Consider the following 19,064-nt stretch of genomic DNA (forward strand, 5'->3'; position numbering starts at 1 on the left):
TTAACTTCAGACTCCTGGAGGGAGCTGAGGTTGGATGATTTATTGGCAACTTCCCTTTGTGTTTACGGAGGAGAGGATGAGTGACGTCTGCATTTTATTGCACTTCACTATTCTTGATGTCAATTACCTTATGCTTCTAATAAAGTATTTACAGTCACAGCTGGTCCAAAGATTGTAAAACTGTCTCCCTGAGCAAGGTCACCTCACGCTGTGCTACACAGCGCTGTTTGCCCAGGAATTTCCTGTTTCCTGCTGGAATTTCATCAGAAGTGCAGAAGAAATTCCCAGTTACAAACAGCAAATTAAGTTTGCTCACTCGTCTGTATCTGGTTGCTGCTGGCATGTGTAGGACATCCCTAGTCACGCCTTGAGAAGGTAGGGGCGAATTGCCTTTCGGAACCACTGCAGTCCACGTGGTGCCTGCCGTGCTGTTGGGGAGCGAGTTCCAGGAGTTCGAAGCAGCACCAGACAGCGTACAAACTGGGCTGGGACAAGCTGAACATTGCTCACAGGACTGCAGAGAAGATGCTCACTGACGGAGAGGGAGGCTGTGCTCCGCAACAGCTGAGGAGAAGCTGGAGACAGATTCAGCTGTAGCATTCTGAACGGAAAAGAATCCAAATGAATCTGGAGGGATTGGGAGAGGGCAGGGAGTGGGACCGAGCGGATTGCTTCTGGAGTCACAGGGTCACACAGGCCCTTCAGCTCGACTGGTCCTGCTTCCAAGATGCCCATCTGAGTCCCATTTGCCCATATCCCTCTAAACCTTTCCTATCCATGGACCTGTCAAAGTGTCTTTTAAATGTTGTTAATGTGACTGCCTCACCCACTTCGTCTGGCAGCTTGTTCCATATACGGACCTCTGGGTGAAGAAGTTGCCCCTCAGCTCCCTATTAAATCTCTCCCCTCACCTTAAACCTGTGCCCTCTAGTTCTTGATTCCCCAATCCTGGGAAAAAGACTATGCGCATTCACCCTACCTATGCCCCTCCTGATTTTATACACCTCTATAAAATCAGCCCTCAGTCTCCTACGCTCCAAGGAATAAAGTCCTAGCCTGTCCAGCCTCTCCCATAGAAATTACATGCTCTTACAGAGAACCAGCATGGACTTGATGGGTTGAACAGCCTCCTTCCATGTTGTAACCAGTCTGTGATTCTGAGGATGTGTTGGCTGGGGTCTCCACTCCCAAACATCTGGTGACAGGACAGTAGTGAACAGGCTGGGGTCCCAAACATCTGGTGACAGGACAGTAGTGAACAGGCTGGGGTCCCAAACATCTGGTGACAGGACAGTAGTGAACAGGCTGGGGTCCCAAACATCTGGTGACAGGACAGTAGTGAACAGGCTGGGGTCCCAAACATCTGGTGACAGGACAGTAGTGAACAGGCTGGGGTCCCAAACATCTGGTGACAGGACAGTAGTGAACAGGCTGGGGTCCCAAACATCTGGTGACAGGACAGTAGTGAACAGGCTGGGGTCCCAAACATCTGGTGACAGTAGTGAACAGGCTGGGGTTCCAAACATCTGGTGACGGTGCACACACACACACACACAAACAGCAGACCACCACAAGCTGTCAGGCAGCGACGAGCTGGGAACCGGTGTGAACGTTTAACGATGAACTGTGCAGGCTACAGTGAACCTCCAGTCCCACCTGACCCCACACACTCACCGCCCCAGCAACAGCACAGCATTTCAATAAACAGACAGCTCATTCCTTCCATATGATTTCTACAATAAAATCTCAGTCCCTGCGGAAATTGAATTAATGGTTTGAATGCAGCTGGTGTGATTTAACTTGCTCAAGCAACCAGCTTTGTGTTAGGATCCAGGCTGCCAGCGAGTCCAAGCCCCAACGGGTAACCAGTACAGTAACCCAGTGCCCTGTAGGAGCTGGACGCTGGTTACTTCTGTTAACTGCCCTGCTGCTTGCTCCGACAGTGGGGGTCAGTGACCACTCGGCAACTGTTGTGTTAAGAAATGTGTTCATTCCAACATTGTAACCATGGCGACCAGCTCAGCTTACAATTAACCACCGCTGGTCTGCGAGGAGAAGTTACCCGTGGCACTCCTGGTTACTGGGCACCACATCCCCGGCTCCTACCATCACAAGCAGTGATAAGGGACCATCCCGGTCTGTGGCCTGCCCTCTCGCTCAAGGCCAAGGCCCACTCCAGACACTCAGACAAGACGAAGCACTCCACTGTAGTAGCACTCCTCACAGGTTACAGCAGGGTTCCATCCCTGTGAACTGTTCCTAACCCGGACGGCCCGCGGGTTGGAAATGCAGCCACAGACTGGGTCCACACCCCACAGAAGATGTCTGCATCCCCGCAGTAGCCATCAAATCCATACCACTGGTCTCCCAAATACTCCTCCGTAGGTATGGGCCGTACACAAGTCGGGCATTTGGGAGCTGGGGAGGACCTGCACTGAGGGAGTGGTCAATTGGTTTATCATTGTCACATGTGCCAAAGCACAGTGAAAAACTTTTGCATACTGTTCATAAATTTGCCACATCAGTGCATCGAGGTGTACAGGGTAAACAATACAGAATGCAAAATGTGTTACAGTTACAGAGAAAGTGCAGTGCAGGCAGACAATAAGGTGCAAGGCCATGATGAGGTAGATTGTGAGGTCAAGAGTCCATCTTATCGTACTAGGGGACCGTTCAATAGTCTTATAACAGCGGGATAGAAGCTGTCCTTGAGCCTGGTGGTACGTGCTTTCAGGCTTTTGTATCTTCTGTCTGATGGGAGAGGGGAGAAGAGGGAATGTCCGGGGTGGGTGGGGTCTGTGATTGTGCTGGCTGCTTTACCAAGGCCGTGAGAAGTGCAGACAGAGTCCCTGGAGGGGAGGCTGGTTTCCGTGATGTGCTGGGCTGTGTCCACAACTCTCTGCAGTTTCTTGTGGTCCTGGGCAGAGCAGTTGCCGTACCAAGCCGTGATGCATCCAGATAGGATGCTTTCTACGGTGCATCGACAAAAGTTGGAGAGAGTCAGAGGGGATGTGCCGAATTTCTATAGCCTCCTGACCAGGTGCAGCACTGGCAGTCATAGAGCAGTACAGCACGGATACAGGCCCTTCGGCCCAACCAGTCCATGCCAACCACGGTGCCCACCCAGCTAGTCCCAATTTCCTGTGTTTGGCCCATATCCCTCCACGAACCTATCCAACTGCTTCTTAAATGATCCTGTTGTACCTGCCTCACCCACTTCCTCTGGCAGCTCGTTGCATACACTCACCACCCTCTGCGTGAAAAAGTTGCCCCTCAGGTCCCTTTTAAATCTTTCCCCTCTCACCCTAAACCTATGCCCCCTGGTTTCAGAGGTGGATTCCCACAGATGAGTCATTAAACCAATGCTCTCTCTGCTGTCTCCAAGGATGAAGAAGTTCCCAGGACACTCCGCTGAGGAGGAGTGGTGGTGTGTTTACCCCAGTGCTCTGGTCAATGGTTACCCCTCAGTCAACACTGAGGAAACAGGTTATCTGGTCATTAGCTGTTTGTGGGAGCTTGCTGTGCACAAATTATCCTCTGAGCTTCCTTTATCAGAAGTGACAATGTTTCCAGGAGTAAGGCGCTGGGAGCAATTGCAGGTCCGCTGGTTTTGAATGGTGTGGCCTAGGGGAAGGCCTCTGACTGAAGAGCTCCACAGGACCAGAGCTTGAACACGTATGTTCTGCCCAGGGAACATGTCGCATTGTGACACTGAGGCTGCAGTAGATTCAGCGAGGCCAAAGGACAATTCTACCCCCACCGCCCGTCAATCTGCCCCACCCCACCTTTTGGTCTCAGTGGAACAGAAACACAAGCCTCTCTGTCCAAGGGGCACTCTCAGCCTGGAACTCAAGCCTAGCAAGGGTGGGAACTGTGGCCGAGGTTGCTGAGTACCACATCACTCCTCCAAGGGGAGTGTCCAGCCTCAACGCACGGACTGGTTGGTCACAAAACCTCAACGTTTTACAGATGATCTTATCTTATCCTCACTGTTAAATCAGCAAAAACATTGCCTCTTGCTGAATGAGGTATCATTTACACTCCGCTCAGTCATAGCTACTCAACATCAGCTCCATCCCTGAAGGACTGATCCAAGTGTGGACCACCACTCCCTCAGCTGATATCTGTAGCTGTTATGGCCGAGGGAGGCACAGAATGAAGGGTCAGCCATGTAGTGCTGTGACGGGCAGTAGTTCCTTCACTCAGAGCCCAGAGAAGCTTTGGAATTCACGACCTGAGAGAGCCGTGTGGGCTCGGTGTTAACGTGTTCAAAGCAGAAGTCAATGGATTTTGGGACATCAGGGAAGGGGTATGGGGATAGTGCAGGAAGACAGCAGTGAGGGTGGAGCAGGATCCAGGAATCAGATAACAACTCCTGCTCCCAATTCTTGTGTTCTGAGAGAAAGTTCACATGCTGAGAAGTCCATCACCGCCAGACAGAGACATCTGCTTTCTACTAGTCTCACATTACAACATTTATTCTGTTTTCTGAAACTTGGTCAAAGATTTAATTAAGGCAGGAGGAGGAGCAAGGAGGCAGAGCAAGAGAAGGAGGGGGGTCAGAACTGGGGGCACGCTGAGGGTGAAGTGTGAAAGGGAGCCGGGCTCCACACACACACACACACCCCCCTACTGTAAAGTGACAGACCCTGTCCAGCTCAGTACACCTGCCCCAGCCTCCCCAGGTGAACATCTCCCCCACCCCGAGCTCACAGTGACATTCCTGCTGGAATCGCAGCTGACGGCACACTTCTGCCCTCCCTCTTCTCCCAGATCACGTAGCCCCCAGACCAGATCCACTCTGTTAGTGGCAATAGCTTTGCCCGACACACACTGTGAAAGTGCCTCCACAATCCTCACACTCAGTCAAGACAACCTCTAAAAATGGCAAACCAATCACGAGCTCTGTTTCTTTTGAAACCAAGCCTGGACTGGGTCGAGTGTCATCACAGCAGTGATCTGGGAACTGGTATTTAGTCAGGAACACCACACACAGCCCCGGGAACTGAGGGAAAGCTCAGCACCCACCCCATGAGGTTGCCATTTGGCTGTGAACTGTTCACATTCTAACACACACTGAGGTAATTTTAGCAACACAGCGCCTGCAAAACAAAAACTGCCCAAACTTTGCGAGGCTGTGTGAATTCCACAGCTGGGCGTTAACCCCCTCCTAACTGGGCAGTCTCAGCCCTCAGGTGGCAAGCAGGGTGAGGGGGTCCCGGAGACACCTGGGGAAGGGCTGGCCTTCGGTTGCACCAGCTGACAGTAACCCAGCACAGGATTCCCTGAGGGAACCTGGTTGTCAATGGCGCAGTACGATCCTGCAGAGAAAGGAAGGAGAACTTGCCTTTCTGTAGCACCTAGTCCCACCTCACAACGTTGCGGGGCAATTGCCACCAAGTGAGGTGCCTGCAAAAGGCTCACCCTCCCTGATCTCACTCCTTCCCTGGGACATCTTCCAATACACATACCCCTCACCGTCTCTGTAACCCCCTCTGGCCCCTATACCCCTCCCCGTCTCCGTGACCCCCTCCGGCCCCTACACCCCTCCCCGTCTCTGTAACCCCCTCTGGCCCCTACACCCCTGTCTCTGTAACCCCCTCCGGCCCCTACACCCGTCTCTGTAACCCCCTCCGGCCCCTACACTCCTCCCCGTCTCCGTGACCCCCTCCGGCCCCTACACCCCTCCCCATCTCTGTGACCCCCTCGGGCCCCTACACCCCTCCCTATCTCTGTAACCCCCTCTGACCGTAGTCCTGTTCCAACATCTATGGCTCTTTGCTGAATGGGATGCATTTGGGGATGGTTAAAGGAGCTATACAAATGCAATCTGCTGCTGTTGGCAACAGATCAGAAAATAAATGAAGTAAACTACTTGGAAAAAGAGGCGCTGTGCTCTGGAGACCCCAGCCACCGAGATCTCTGCAGACAAGGGCAGGGCCTGTCTGCACGACTCAGCTGCTAATTTTCAGTAACAGCAATGACATCGGCAGTGAAAGATCAGAGACCTTCCAACTCATTTCCCCACAGCAGCTTTGCAGAGAGGGGAGACAGCTTGCTGACCCATGCCCAGAATGCACAGACATTACTCAGGCCACAAGACCACGAGTCAAAGCCAGACACACAACCCACAACCACGACGCACTCTCAGAAAGTTCCAGAACAGTCAACTTGGCCCATCAACCCTGCCACCTGAAGTAACCCATCTCTGCCTCATTCCCAGCACCGTTTAATACCCCAACCACTATAATCCCACCCTCCCTTCGTCTGATCCCACCCTCCCCTTGCCTTCTAATGCCCCACCCAGTCTGACCCCCCCTCTCCCCCACCCCCCGTGCTGCCCTCCCGGGAGCAGAGGTCGATTCCCAGCAGTGTGGAGACAGCCTTCCCTCACACCTGTACACCCGCGGGTCCCAACCACGGGATCGGGCAGTGCTCTGCCGCAGGACCAACTAACCACAAGGGATAACTGCACGACAGCAGCCTTCCAACTAGGGGTGGGAGCAAGGGCCAGCAGGGGCCAATGGGGTGAATGGGCTGCTGTGTTGCGGATACTCTGTAATGAGCCGGTCATGATTCCAGGGCAAGAACTGGGGGGCGAGTCACACAGCACAGGAACAGGCCCTTCGGACCAACTAGTCCATGCCAACCAAGATTCCCATCTGAGCCAGTCCCATTTGCCCGCGTTTGGCCCATATCCCTCTAAACCTTTCCTCTCCACATACCTGTCCAAGTTCCTTTTAAATGTTAAGGTACCTGCTTCAACCACTTCCTCTGGCAGTTCGTTCCATGTACTCACCACCCTCCGTGTGACAAAGTTACCCCTCAGGTTCCTATTAAATCTCTCCCCCTCACCTTAAACCTGTGCCCTCTAGTTCTTGATTCCCCAATCCTGAGAAAAAAACTGTGCGCATTCACACTGTCTCTGCCCCTCATGATGTTATACACCTCTATAAGGTCACCCCTCATTCTCCTACACTCCAATGGAAACAGTCCCAACTGCTCAACCTCTCTACATAACTCAGTCCCTCGAGTCTTGGCAACATCCTCATAAATCTCCTTTGCACTCTTTCCAGCTTAATGACGCCTTTCCCGTAGCAAGGCGACCAGAATTGAACACTATGTTCCCAATGCAGCCTCACCAACGTCCTGTACAACTGCAACATAACGTCCCAACTCCTGTACTCAGTGCCCTGACTGATGAAGGCCAGTGTACCAAACGCCTTCTTCACCACCCTGTCTACCTGCGATGCCACTTTCAGGGAACCCTGTCCCTGTATCCCGAGGTCCCTCAGTGAGGAAGGCATTCACCCCCTTCGACATTTCCAGAAGCCAATCAGACCACATCATCTTCCTCTCTTTCCCCACCTGATAAACCCACAAACTCCAGACCTCACAGGCCAAGTTTCTGAGGAACCACCCAGATCCCCACTGCCCTATCCCACTGTGGGGCACTTCCTGAGCTGAGATGTGGCCCCTTGTTCTGACCTCCTCCTACCCATCAGGGGATACATTGCCCAACTCCCTCACCCCTCCTCCCCAACCTCCCCAGAGCAAGTGCCTCCTCCTGTGGGGGCCACAGTGCTGTGACTGACTGGAATGTCTCAGATCGACTCAGTACAACAACCAGCTGCACTTCTGTATCACCCGTGACGCAGTGACACAGGAGGAATTGCCAACAACACGGCACTGAGAGAAGTCGGGCAGCTCAATGCGACGGAGGGTACTGGGTCGCTTGAGGATGGCCAGGGAGGTGTAGAGAGGGAATTCTGCAGCTGTAGGGATGACTGCTGACGGCAGGGGCATTAGATCCAGGGATCTAAAGAGTGCAGAGGGCTTGGGGATCTAGGGGCCAAGAGACATGTCTGTCTCATTGTCCCAGTGGTCAGTATGTGGGACCACCAATGGTCCAGTGGTAGGGTCCAGAGACGAGGAGCAGCTGGTAGAGGAACAGTTGACATCAGAAGAAACAGCTTGACTGAGGTGACTTCCTGTCTCCAGCATCCCTTGCCTCAGTCCCCGCGCCCATACACAGGGAAATGTCCGGTCAGCAGGCTGGTTTCCCACCACCTTCAACGTCTTGCTTTGCTCTTCCATTGGTGATGAAAAGTTATGCACAAAACCATCAAAATCCCAAGGATTTGGGCAGTTTTTCTGCTTTCCTATGGATCCCGTGTCACAGATCAGGAAGAAACTCCCCTTCTGGGCCCTAATGCCTCAATTAACAAAATGCGTCAACCTCAGATTGAAAATTAACCCTGGGTCTCCCAGGTTGTCGATTTAACCTCCCGTGGACCAGTGGAGGGGACCGAGGCAGTGACCGACCAATGAGAGGGGGTGGGAGAAGGAATGGACACCATTAACAATTGTAGTAGGAAAGGCCACAAGAGTTGGGCCTCAGGACCAATAGGAGGCAGGGATTGAACTACGGCACCAATAGGAACAGGCAGAAGCAAGAGAACTGATCTTGCAAACCAATGGCAAGTGATGGGACCTCTGAACCAATAGGGACAAGGGACTGTATGCCAGCACCAATAGGACAAGGCGAGTGTTGGGTTATTGGAATCAAGGACCAATGGGGTGGGTTCCCTGCCCTGGTGAGGGTGCACACTCTCCACCCAGTGCTGCAGCACAAACCAGGTACCAGACAGGCTGAGCTCACTCACCCAGGTAACTCTGACAGCACCTCCCAAACCCACGATCTTCACCACCAGGAAGAACAACAGGCACAGGGGAACACCACCACCTGTAGATCCCCCTCCGCTACACACCATCCGAACTAAATGGGAAATACATCACCGTTTCTTCATCGTCCCTGGGTCGGGATCCTGGAACCCCCTCCCCACCAGCACTGTGGGAGCACCTTCACCAGAGGGGCTGCAGCGGTTCAAGGAGGCGGCTCACCACCTCCTTCTCGGGGCAGCTAGGGATGGGCAATAAATGCTGGCCCTGCCAGTGATGCCCAGATCCCAGAAAAAAACAAGAAGTGAGGATTCTCCAACTTTATTGTAAACAGCTGGCCCAGTGCAGCCAAGCACAAGGACTCAACCTTTCCCAAAGTTGACCTGTCCTGGGACCAACGCCAGGCCAGGCCCACTGACCGTGGGGCAGGAGATCGAGCAACACCACTCAGTGGTTCTCGCCACACCTCAGGAGCTCCAGAGTTTCTCACTCTTCACCCCGCGTAAGGCAGCCATGTGCTGATGACATTGCTATGCAGACACCAAGTGCCCAGTCTCTGGACTGTGGATCACTTGCAGCATGTGAGAGAGTTCCTGCCAATTGTTCATGAGATCATGAGAAGTGAAATGTCAACCCTAACCCTCCCTCTAAATGAGCCTCTTATTAACCACAGACTGTGCCAAATTAAAAATCTCCTCCAACACTTACAGCACCGGTTACAGACACACTGCCTCACAGTAGTGTGTCTGCAATGATTATGTTTATAAATATCTCACCAAGGCAAAAAAAAACTTTAAATCAAGCAGCTGCAATATTTCCACAAGCATTGCTTGAGAGCACAGGTTAATTAAATTAAAACCTTTTGCCTTTGAAGGTGTTCAATAAACTGGCTCACTGCTTAATGTTAGCAACTGAAGAGCAAATTCTCCAAAGCTTTGGGCAGAGAACAGTGTCAGAGCGAGAGCCCGGCTCCACACTGCTCACACTCTGCAGTCCTCATTAAAGGTGTCAGTGATCGGACAATGCCTGTGACTCTGTTGTAGCACAATGCAAGAACAGGAAAATTCAAGGAAACGTTAGCTCAAGGGGATGACGGGTATGCAAGACTGACTATAGGGATTTAGTGCTTCTGTTGAATCTACATTGAGGATTTCCCCGGGTGATCCAGTTACCTCCCACATCCCAAAATTGTGCAGGTTGATAGGTTAATTGGCCTCTGTAACTTGCCCCTGGTGTGTGGGTAAGTGGTGGAATTGATGGGAATGTGGGGGGAATAGGTTACAGGGAAAATTAGTAAGGAATGGGATTGCACAGTGAGCTGGATTAGACACGATGGACCAAATGACCTCCCGTCATAAGAAAATACAAAAATATATCAAACGTTGGCAAGGTCAGTGCTTTCTGGTTTGGTTCCAGACCACAGGAATGGAGGGAGACGGGTTTGGGAAGGCTCATACTGATACTTGCTGGCTGGGAAATACACCGAGGTTTGAAGCAAGGGGAGGGCACGGAATTATCCGTCGCTGACAGATGCCACACAGCTCATCCACGTGTCGGCTTTGTTCCCGCTGGTTGGGAGCCCAGCTCCGGGGAAAGATCCCAGAAACCATAGGCAACATTGAGAGTGAAGCATCAAAACATTGCTCCGCGCAATAGATGGGAGAAATTCGTAATTCTCCCTCACAAGCTCTCCCTCTCCGTGACTGAGTTACAGGGAGAGGTTGGGCAGGCTGGGACTTTATTCCTTGGAACGTAGAAGAATGAGGGGTGACCTTATAGAAGTGTATAAAATCATAAGGGGCATTGATAGGGTGAATGTGCACAGTCTGTTTCCCAGGGTTGGGGAATCAAGAACTGGAGGGCACAGGTTTAAGGTGAGAGGGGAGAGATTTAAAGGGACATATTTTTCACACAGAGGGTGGTGGGTGTGTGGAACGAACTGCCAGAGGAAGTGAGGCGGGTACATGAACAACACTTAAAGGACATTTGGACAGGTTCGTGGATGGGAAAGGTTTGAAGGGATGTGGGCCAAACATGGCAAATTGGACAAGTTGAACTGAACGGCCTGTTTCCCTGCTGTATTACTGTGACTATGAATCGTTATGGACCATTACCACAACTAACGACCACCAGAAACATTACTGTAACCATTAAGGCAACAGCCAACACACGGTGTGGAGTGTTAGCCTGGGAGGAGGTTGTACCAGGATCACACATCCTTCACGGGGACCCTGGAAGAGGGAAACCTGCAGATGCTGGAAATCAAGATACAACCAGCAAAAGCTGGCCACACACAGCAGGGCGGCCGGGCAGTGTGTGTGGAGAGAGAATCAGAGTCAATTCTTCCGGTCAATGGCCTTGGAATGAAACGTTAGCCTCAGCATCTCTCCGTAGATACTGACTGACCTGGAGAGGGTTTCCAGCATTTTCTGGTTTAAATCCAACAGTGAGAGTGATTTGTGAAGTTCTGGGAGAGAAGCCTTGCTCATTAACACCCACGTGTGGTCCTGGGGCTGAGACAGGGACCTGTCTATAAAACCTCACATCCGCCCCCCATTACTGTGGCTGGGTTACCATGGCAACTCAGATTAAGGACAATTCCACAGCCTCCCGAGATTGCTCTGTAATACACTGGAGTTCCAGATGTGGCCCTTAATCTTAACACTCTGCCTTTGATCTGTGATGTATTAAAACCATCCATCACTGATGTGTGACACACGGACCTCTCCCAGGGAGAGCAGCACTCAGTGAGCATGAGAAACACAACGCTTTGAAAGCTCAGCAAACACTCCTCCCAAGCCTCTGGGAAATCCATTCACTGACTCTCACCAAACAACACGCCACACAAAGTCTAGTCCGGCTCAGCCAACATTGTTCCTGTCAACTGGTTAAAGGCTGCAAACCGTCGGCTCAGGACCAGGCAGTCGGGACCCTGTCCAACACCCCGCACCAGGACCAGGCAGACGGGACCCTGTCCAACACCCCGCACCAGGACCAGGCAGACGGGACCCTGTCCAACACCCCGCACCAGGACCAGGCAGACGGGACCCTGTCCAACACCCCGCACCAGGACCAGGCAGACGGGACCCTGTCCAACACCCCGCACCAGGACCAGGCAGACGGGACCCTGTCCAACACCCCGCACCAGGACCAGGCAGACGGGACCCTGTCCAACACCCCGCACCAGGACCAGGCAGACGGGACCCTGTCCAACACCCCGCACCAGGACCAGGCAGACGGGACCCTGTCCAACACCCCGCACCAGGACCAGGCAGACGGGACCCTGTCCAACACCCCGCACCAGGACCAGGCAGACGGGACCCTGTCCAACACCCCGCACCAGGACCAGGCAGACGGGACCCTGTCCAACACCCCGCACCAGGACCAGGCAGACGGGACCCTGTCCAACACCCCGCACCAGGACCAGGCAGACGGGACCCTGTCCAACACCCCGCACCAGTACTGGACAGCAGGATATCCGTCCAGGTGAGTTAATCTCCAGACACCCTCACCCTGGTAGCTCCCACCTCTAACACCTCACACACCAGAGCCACGCCCAGAAGCATTCTGAGGAACCGTGAGCACAAACGTACCAAATTGTCATCAACCTGCCTTGTTCACTAATGCCCGCACCCAGTCTGTGCCAGGCCCCCCGCAGGGTGATCGAGTCAAAGATTCCTACAGCACGGAAACAGGCCCTTTGGCCAACTAGTCCGCACTAACCATCGACGTCACATCCAATCCCGTTTGATTCTCCCAACATTCCCATCAACTCCCCCCAGATTCCACACACCAGGGGCAATTTACAGCGGCCAATTAACCTACCAACCGGCACGTATTTGGGATGTGGGAGAAATCCAGAGCTCCTGGAGGAATCCAGCTCTACCACCATTTGACTCCTAACTGTTTTCCCAGCGCAGGGGCAACTGTGGACAGACAATAGGCTCTGGCATTGCCAGTGACGTCCGCACCCTGTGTATCAGTGGCAGTGCGGCACTCCCTCAGCACCTCACCGAGAGCCTTGACAGAGATCCCGTGCTCACGTCTGCCCTCCAGAATTGGAGCCGGAACCTTCTGCCTGGAAGCTCGCTCAAGGATTGAATCCTAGCCCTGAGCGAGATAGCTGTACGGTGGTACTCAGGAGGACACAGAGAGACAGCAGCCGGTTCAAGTCCCACTCCAGTGCCTCCCGAGGGACAGAGCCAGGGAGGACCTCACTTGAGGACAGGGAAGAGCCTCACTCGAGGACGGGGAGGGCCTCACTGCTCGAGGGGCTGTTACCTTTGACGTTAGGCCCAGGCCCTGTTGGTCCCCTGGGTGGACAGAGGAAGTCCCATTGGTGCTCTTCTGGGACCAATACTCACCCTGCAACAACATGGATAGGTCTAGTACCTCAGTGTGGGATCTTGCTGTGTGCAGACCAGCTGCCTCACTGCCTATCTTACAACAGAGGCCAAACAGATCACTAGTATCTCACCGGCTCTACGGAGATGCTCAAGTAACAAGCTGCTGGGGGTAACAGTTGACCCCCCCAATGGGGCGAGGACCATTGCAGGTGCCAGGTGAAGAGGCCTCCTTCCCCCGTGAGGTGCTGTTGTAGACCTCGAGGCACACAGTGGAGCAAGCCGTCCTTGGCCACACCGCTCCCACAGCGAGCCCACAGCACGTTTCTGCCCTCCAGCACCACCGCAAGGGTTCTGTCTCGGAGAACCAGGGTGGGAGCAGTAGGTCGTGAATGTGCCCCTTGTGATAACTTGGCCCAATAAATATCGGAAGACCAAAAATAAGGAGTAATATTTAAAATGAACACAAATAACGCCAGGATTTATTTCACGCTTCATAGAACATGAATGAGCTGAAACACACACAGTGTCAGAATGGAACCCATTGAACTCCCTCTCACCCACACCCGTGCCAACGGATCCCCCGCCACACGGTGCCCTGAGACAACAGGCACTTGCACAGAGCCAAGGGCTCAGCAACAGCCTCACAATCAGCCAAAACACACCGGCCTTCCAGACACCCCTTCCTATCACCCGTCACGGGCTCAGGGCCAACAGAGGTGTTTCCAAATGCAGTCACTGGCATGGTGTTGGGAAGGAGGTAGGCACAGCAAGCTCCCAATGACACACATGTGCAGTGGCCCAGGACACTGAGAAGGAACTCCCTGAGGTATCAACACCTGAGGAGGCTCTGTGTTAAGGAGGGACAATGCAGCCCTCCCCTCAGTAATGCCTCAAGAGTGTTGACAGACACCAGTCCTCATTGAGGGGTCAGCGGTGGAAAGGGTGAGCAGCTTCAAGTTCCTGGGCATCAACACCTCAGAGGATCTATCTTGGGCCCAACACATTGATGCAATCACCAAGAAGGAATGCCAGCGGCTCTACTTCATTAGGAGTTTGAGGAGATTTGGTACGTCACCAAAGACTCTTCCAAGTTTCTACAGCTGTACGGTGGAGAGCATTCTGACTGGTTGCATCACCACCTGGTATGGAGGCTCCAACATGCAGGATCGCAAAAGGCTGCAGCGGGTTGTAGACTCAGCCAGCTCCATCACGGGCACAACCCTCCCCACCATTGAGGACATCTTCAAGAGGCGGTGCCACAAGAAGGCAGCATCCATCACTAAGGACCCTCACCACCCGGGACATGCCCTCTTCTCGTTACTACAATTGGGGAGGAGGTACAGGAGCCTGAAGACCCACACTCAATGATTCAGGAACAGCTTCTTCCCCTCGGCCATCAGATTTCTGAACGGTCCATGAACCCAGGAACACTGCCTCATTATTCCCTTTTTTTTTGCACTATTTATTTTTGTAATTTATAGTAACTTTATGTCTTGCACTGTACTGCTGCCGCAAAACAACAAATTCATTTCATAAGTCAGTGATAATAAAGGTCAGGAGGAGGTTGCCCCTCACACCCTCTGACTCAGACAGTGCACCAGAGGAGCCACACTGACACCCAAAGAGGGCAAATCAGTGACCAAAGCCTCACCCAGACAGGCCTGGAGGTGCTAGAGATTGTTCACAGCATGACCAGCTCCTATCCTGAATGTTAAACCACTCTAAAACATGTCACAGATCAGTTCCTCTCCACCATCCCAGGGAGGTTTGCTCCTCACATCGCCACCCCCCCCCCCCCCCCACCCCACTGCAGGTCCCAGCCCTGATAGTGTGCGGCAGGGGTCTGCCGGGGTCCCAGCCCAGCCACACACACAGTGGGGACCGAGCTTCTCCGACACACAGTCACACAAACCGAGGCCCCATCCAGGACCAGCCAACGTTCCTAATCCAGCACGGGGCAGCTGCTGACAGCTGGCTTACTCCTGCCCCCAGCTGACCCACCCAGTCATACAGCATCACCAAAGGCACCAACGGAGCAAAACATCTGCATTTCCTTTAAACCCCCAAATCTTTCTCCTAGCATTATCCCAAAGGATTACATTCAATCCCTGTTTTGGAGTAGGATGTTCCGTGGACTAATTCCCCAATTCCACACAGCTGACAGCAAAGATGTTTCGGGACATCCAGAGGTGAGGACTGGAGGGGGATGGGGGGAGGACAGAGGAACATGGAACAGTACAGCACAGGAACAGGTCCTTCGGCCCACAATGCTGTGCCAAACCATTTAAACTAGTAATTAAATGCCTAACTAATCCCTTCTACCAACACAATGTTCACATCCCTCCGTTCCCTGCACATTCATGAGCCTATCCAAGAGCCTCTTAAACCCCTCTATTGTATCTGCCTCCACCCCCACCCCTGGCAGCACATTCCAGGCACCCACCGCTCTCTGTGTGAAAAAGACTTGCCCCGCACATCTCCTTTGAACTTACCCCTTCTCACCTTAATGTACATCCTTGCGTATTTGGCATTTCTACCCCGGGGAAAAGACTCTGCCTGTCTACCTTATCTCTGCCTCTCACAATCTTATAAACTTCCATCAGGTCTCCCCGTCGCTTCAGAGAGAAAACAAGGGCCGCAGCCCAGCCTCTGCCCCACCCCTCTCCCAGTCCTGACTCCTCACCCCTGCCCCAAGGTTATACAGTGAGCAGGGGTACAGCTGGTGCGTTACCCAATCTCACTGCTGCTGTAACACTCAAAGGTTTCCGTGACAACACATGCCGGGTTTACATGCGGTCGCACACTCCACCGCCTGTGGAAGGTACTTCAACAACCACTGGGAGTGGGCACAGCTCCCCTCCCTGGCCAGCGCAGCCCCCGCCTCACCCCACAGTCCCCTCCCCAGCCAGCCCAGCCCTCACCCCACCCTCTGCCTTGCCCCACAGTCCCCTCCCCACCCCACCCCCCGGCCTTGCCCCAGCCCCCGCCTCCCCCCACAGCCCAGCACCTTACCAGGACGTGAGTCAGACTGATGGTGGTGAGCGGGGATCCTGACAGGTTGTGGGAGAGCGAGGGAGGGGGTTCGATCTTCAGCGAGATGATGTAGCTTGTCACGGCGATCTGGTGGTCTTTGTGGAGGGCTGCCTCGCTGATTCTGACGGGGAAAGAGGAGGAACAGTCGAAGGATGCTTCACCCACTGAACCCAATGCACAAACAAGAAATGATCACCTTTAATCTTTCGTGGGATTGGGGTTTCACTGGCAAGTCAGCATGTGTTGCCACCTCCTTGACCACTGCAGCCCTTCTGGTGAAGGTGCTGCTGGGGAGGGACACTGGGCTGATTCAGAGTGTCCCTGACCAGGTCAGATAGTCCGTGTTAAAGACACAAGAGATTCTGCAAATGCTGGAATCTGGAACAACATACTCAAACTGCTGGAGGAACTCAGCAGGTCAGGCAGCATCTGTGGAGGGAAATAAACAGTCGACGTTTCGGGTCCAGACCATCAGGATGGTCCATCTTGTTTTGTTCACATTGGAAACCTGACCTGTGGACGTCAGAGCAACAAACTATCTGCTGGAGGAACTCAGCAGGTCGAGCAGCGTCAATGCTTCAGGTCAAAACCCTGCATCAGGGGCAACAATCAGCAGATACAACACAAAACGCTGGAGGAACTCAGCGGGTCGGGCAGCATCTGTGGAGGGAAACGGACAGTCGATGTTTCGGGTCCAGATCCTTCAAAAAGCCTCGACCTGAAACGTTGACTGTCCATTTCCCTCCACAGATGCTGCCCGACCCGCCGAATTCCTCCAGCACTTTGAGTGTTACTCCAGATTAGAACATCTGCAGTTTCTTGTCTCTCCAATCAGCAGATAGTTTGTTGCTCCAGGTTCCAACAGCTGCCGTCCCTCGTACCTCCCAGGAATGCCGAAGATATACATCAGATCAGAGAGAGAGTGTCAACATTTCTAGTCAAAGGCCTTGCTGATTCTGCCTCCACAGATGCTGCCTGACCCGTTGCCATTCCTGCATTTACTGAATGATGTTTGCATTACGTTCATTATGAGGTACGGTACACCAAGTGGCTCAGTACGGGTCTGGGGTCACTGGGCCAGACTGGCAAAGAACAGGTTTCCTGCACTACAATCTCTATTTTCCTGGCACTGTTACTGAGGCAAGATTCAATTCCAGATTTATTTAACTTAAATTCCCCAGCTGGGAGCTGATAATTATTCCCAGCCTGGAGCCCAGTGACAACATCGCTGCTGCCAACTCCTGCTATTTTGAACAATATGTACAAATATCTTGAGATCTCTATCCTTCTCTAAACACCATTCAATTTGCATCAAGCGCCCTCGAGGTCTCTGCCTAAGTACAACACCTTAGGTTTCTGTTCTAACTTTCCTTTGATGTAGTGAACTGCTTGATGCTATCTCGCTGAAATGGAAACTGCTCCCCACTGGCCCAACATTACAGGTGCGGTATTATTTAATGGACAAAACATGGTTTTGTTTAAGTGAGAGGAAACAGAACACCGTTCCTAAGGAGAGGCTCGTCGAAGAGTAATCCCTACAGGGGAACTCTGTGGATAACATTTATCTACAACACAGAGTGTAGCGGATACTCACAAACATTCATTTATCAATGACAATGAACGTCTCCCAGGAATGCCACTGGAGTTGCTGAAATTACACAAAATCCAAAAGTGAACTGATTCTACAGATACAGGAAACTTTCCACAGGATACACAAGGTTTTAATTAAATGGCTTTTTTAAAAAAAAGCCCAATTGATCCCAACCAATCCCCCTGCTACAAACACAATTTCACATCTCACTGACTATGGGGACACAGGTTTGCAAGTATAGAACGAACCGACCCCTGGGTTCACTGCTGGAGGATAGAATTAAACATCCCCAGGATGCCAGAAACCTGAGGTACAAAAGAATAGTAGCAGAAATACTCAGCCCGCCCAACAGCGCTCTCTGGGACAGAGCTAATGAGCCTGAATGTGTATGCACCACTCACCGTCATCTACTGACATTGCCATGCTGCCAGAAGCCATTCCAATCATTGGTGGGCACATGCTTCACATGTAATGATGCCTCATGGCAAGCCAGAACAAGCCCCAGCTTAGTCAACTGTCAAATCCATTAAGGACTCTGAATGTTAATGAATATCTCTGACATCCTGAAGCTAAAATATCATAGATTTTTTAATATTGTATATTAAAAGCTGTTTGAAGGTGATTAAAAATTAAAAAGAGATCACTTTAAATAACTATAGATACTTAAGCAAACTCAGTTCACAGGATGTAAATATTAGAAATGCAGAAACAGAAATGTACAGCATAGAAACAGGCCCCTCTGCACTCTGTTTTCCTTTTGACTACCTCAATGCACTGACGTACGGAATGATCAGTCTGGATGGCACACAGACAAAAGCTTTTCACAGTATCTAGGTGCAAGTGACAGTAAGACACCAATTACCATGCTGGTCGATGGGCGCTGGGTCAGGAGGGGCAGAGGATGAACTTGTGGGGTTGGGATGGTAAAGGATCATTGCCTGTCAGTGTGAGGAGGGACGGAGGGCTGAGATTGGATGGAGTTTCAGAGAGACCTCATCACCGTGTTATGCTTGGCTCTGTGTCTGTATGCAAGGGAAGGTCTTGGATTCAGTCAGTGCTGTGTGGGGGCCTGGGTGAGGGGTTGTCCTGTGGAAGGCAGCTGGTTCTGGAGCTCGGGGGGTGGGAGCTGACCGAGAGACGAGCTTCGGCGAGGGATGGAGAGTGGGGGGGGGGGGGGGGGGGGGGGGGGGGGGGGGGGGGGGGGACCGAGAGAGTCTGGAACCAGAGCTGCCAGGATAAGGGGTCAGCCACGTCCGACAGAGGGGAGGGAAGGCGCTTTATGAAGAGGCTGGAACATCTTTGGTGCTGTGGGGGGCTCGGTCACTGAACGTGTTCGAGGCCCCACCCCAGGGAACCCAGCAGGAGAGTACAGGATCAGTGCAACCCCGGAGCAAGCCCCTTGGACAGGGAAT

The 19,064-nt window shown here is 52.6% G+C and overlaps 1 protein-coding gene across 1 annotated transcript in view; it reads right to left on the reverse strand.

The window, feature by feature from the left end:
- adgrd1 (adhesion G protein-coupled receptor D1) overlaps nt 1-19,064 on the reverse strand; it is a 106,647-nt gene that overhangs the window by 56,812 nt on the left and 30,771 nt on the right. The window contains 1 exon segment of the mRNA XM_052032170.1: nt 16,041-16,182. Within this exon segment, the coding sequence (XP_051888130.1) occupies nt 16,041-16,182 (142 nt within the window).

This window comes from Pristis pectinata, chromosome 17 (genome assembly GCF_009764475.1).
Source record: "Pristis pectinata isolate sPriPec2 chromosome 17, sPriPec2.1.pri, whole genome shotgun sequence".
NCBI classification, from domain to species: domain Eukaryota; kingdom Metazoa; phylum Chordata; class Chondrichthyes; order Rhinopristiformes; family Pristidae; genus Pristis; species Pristis pectinata.